This window comes from Suricata suricatta, chromosome 6 (assembly GCF_006229205.1).
Source record: "Suricata suricatta isolate VVHF042 chromosome 6, meerkat_22Aug2017_6uvM2_HiC, whole genome shotgun sequence".
In the NCBI taxonomy this organism is placed as follows: Eukaryota; Metazoa; Chordata; class Mammalia; order Carnivora; family Herpestidae; genus Suricata; species Suricata suricatta.
Genome location: NC_043705.1, coordinates 1,225,956 through 1,228,454, shown reverse-complemented (window position 1 = coordinate 1,228,454; position 2,499 = coordinate 1,225,956). Strand labels below are relative to the sequence as shown.

The window sequence follows — 2,499 nt, the reverse complement described above, 5'->3', positions numbered from 1 at the left end:
AACTAGGAAGACAAGAGTTAGAGGAAAAACAAAGGGAGCCAAGTTACACAAGACAAACTTCCCCAAAGAAAGTCTATACTGTAACATAGCTGTAATAGCCCTTCAACTTCTATCGTGTCTCTCCAGGCATTCAAGTATCCTTAACTTCATTGTACAGAAAGGAAACATTATGTAGTAACTCCTTTAAAAGTTTTTGAGAGGAATATGCCACATTCAAAAGATTGAAACCCCCATTCTTGATGACATGATAGCACTGTGTTTTATGAATGGACTAGGAGAGAGAAACAGGGATGTAGGAAGACAGAGAGAGACAGACATACACCTACAGAATGAGAGAGAGACTAAGAGAGGGCAAGGGAAAATGTTGAGAGCTATCTGAACTCACCAGTAGAGTGAAAATTCCTGGTGAGGGTACAGCAAGTTTCTACAGTCTCTTGCCCCCAGACAGCTACCAAACCTACCCTCTTGAAACTTTCATTTCTGCTTGGGCACCAAAGCTCAGAGTACTTTGTTGATTAGTGTCAGGAGCGGCCTGTCGCCCCCACCCTGTCCCTGAGGCGTGATTGCACCTGGTCAGGGAAAAGATGAGTAAACTAGATACATTCTAATGCGACTAAGGCAAGCAACATATACTTTTCCCCTAAGCAATTAACTGATAGCTGACTACCTTCTGGGCCTGGATGCCTTTGTAAAAGTCACTACTGCAGTATAATGTATCAGTCATCTTTGGGACTGTGAGAGTAGGCATTATGTCTCCTGAGCACCTGTTTTTCTGGGAACTTTCTCTTAGAGTTATAAATGGCCTAATGACCCTTATCCATTAAAAAAACTGACCTTACTAAACAATGCTGTTTGCCTCTTGGTTAAAGGTAGCTTCCTTAAGGCTAGACCTGAGGTTTTGTAAAAAAAAAAAAAAAACAAAAAACCTATGACAACATGAGTGCCTATAGCTAAGTTTTTTATGACTTTCATTAGTACTAGAATTGTAACTTCTGCAGAACGCATGTCCTGGAAAATTGTAGAAATTATCTATGAGAAATTATTTACTGCTCTTTCTGGTCCTTGTACCTTTCACCATAAAGCTTGAGAATCAGACAGAGCAGAGATGGCTGCCAGAATGGCAGAGATGCCTGCATGGTGATCAGAAAGAAAATCGAGGCTTTCTCACTCTCTTATTGACACCGTCTATCCTTCAGGGGAGCCCTGGACCTGCTGGAGCTGGACTCCAGCAGGAAAAGAGAGAAGAGAAGGGAAGATATAAGGAGGGAGAGTAGATTTATAGGTATAGATTAGATATAGATAATAATACCTAACACTTAGAGAGACCTTACTGTGTGATAGATAAGGATGATGATGATGATGATGATGATTATAAACAGAGATGATATATAGATATTGGGTTGATAGATATATACATGGATGAAAAATTGATATACATTGTAGACAGGTTATAGATAGATGATAAATAGATGATTGATGAAAGGTAGATTATAGATAGATAGATAGATAGATAGATAGATAGATAGATAGATAGATATAGACAGACTTAGTTATATAAAAATTCTTTTAAGATTTTCAAATAACCATATTAAGTTAAGGACTATTTTTACTCTCACTTTTTAAATGAGGAAACTAAAATGTGGAGAGGGTAGGTGACTTGGCCAAGTTGACAAGTGATTGAGACTCAACCTCAGCATTCACTGCACTTAACCACTACACTATACAACAAAAGAGTTGAAGAGGAAGAGAGAAAGTTAACCTAAGTGGGCTGAAAAAAGAAATCAGATAGTGCTCTCTTTAACTTTTTTTTAAAAATTCAAAAGAATTCAGAGGATTCAAAAGATTGCATGCCACTTTTATGACATGAGAGAACTATGTCATAAAGACTTGGGTTGACATTGCTCAATGAAGAGTTTCTCAACATATCTAGGATATTTCAAATCTATGCCTACTTTAGCAGTGACTATGAAGGCAGCATTTATACAGGACAAGCCTAATTTTTCTAAGAAATTGTCATAACAATTATGAGGAATATTCCATAGTTGAAGGTTTCAAAATGTTGTTTTTTGAAACATAAAAGTCATGCTAAATCTCTAAACTATGTCTCTCTCCTTTCAGCCATACATAAGGTGGGTGCCATGGAAGGAGAAAATGTGAGTTTCCCCAGCACAGTTGTGTTGTTGGGCTTCTCAGATTATCCGTGGCTAGAAATGCCCCTCTTTGGAGTGGTCCTGGTTTCTTACATCCTCACCCTGATGGGAAACAGCTCCATCATCTTTCTTTCCATGGCGGAGCCCAGACTCCGGACCCCCATGTATTTCTTCTTGGACAATCTCTCTGTGCTGGACCTTTGTGTCACCTGCACCATTGTTCCCCAGCTCCTGGCCAACCTCTGGGGACCAGAGAAGACAATTGCTTCCTGGGGTTGCATCACACAGGCCTACCTTTTCCACTGGACAGGATGCACTGAATGTGCCCTGCTGGCAGTAATGGCTTTTG

The 2,499-nt window shown here is 39.6% G+C and overlaps 1 protein-coding gene across 1 annotated transcript in view; it reads left to right on the top strand.

Annotated features, from left to right (window-relative positions):
- The window catches only part of LOC115294035 (olfactory receptor 2B11-like), a 15,444-nt gene that overhangs the window by 3,544 nt on the left and 9,401 nt on the right, over nucleotides 1–2,499 (top strand). Inside the window, exon 3 of the mRNA XM_029941736.1 lies at nucleotides 2,119–2,486. Coding sequence (XP_029797596.1) covers nucleotides 2,119–2,486 — 368 coding nt within the window. The remainder of the gene's footprint in view (nucleotides 1–2,118; nucleotides 2,487–2,499) is intronic.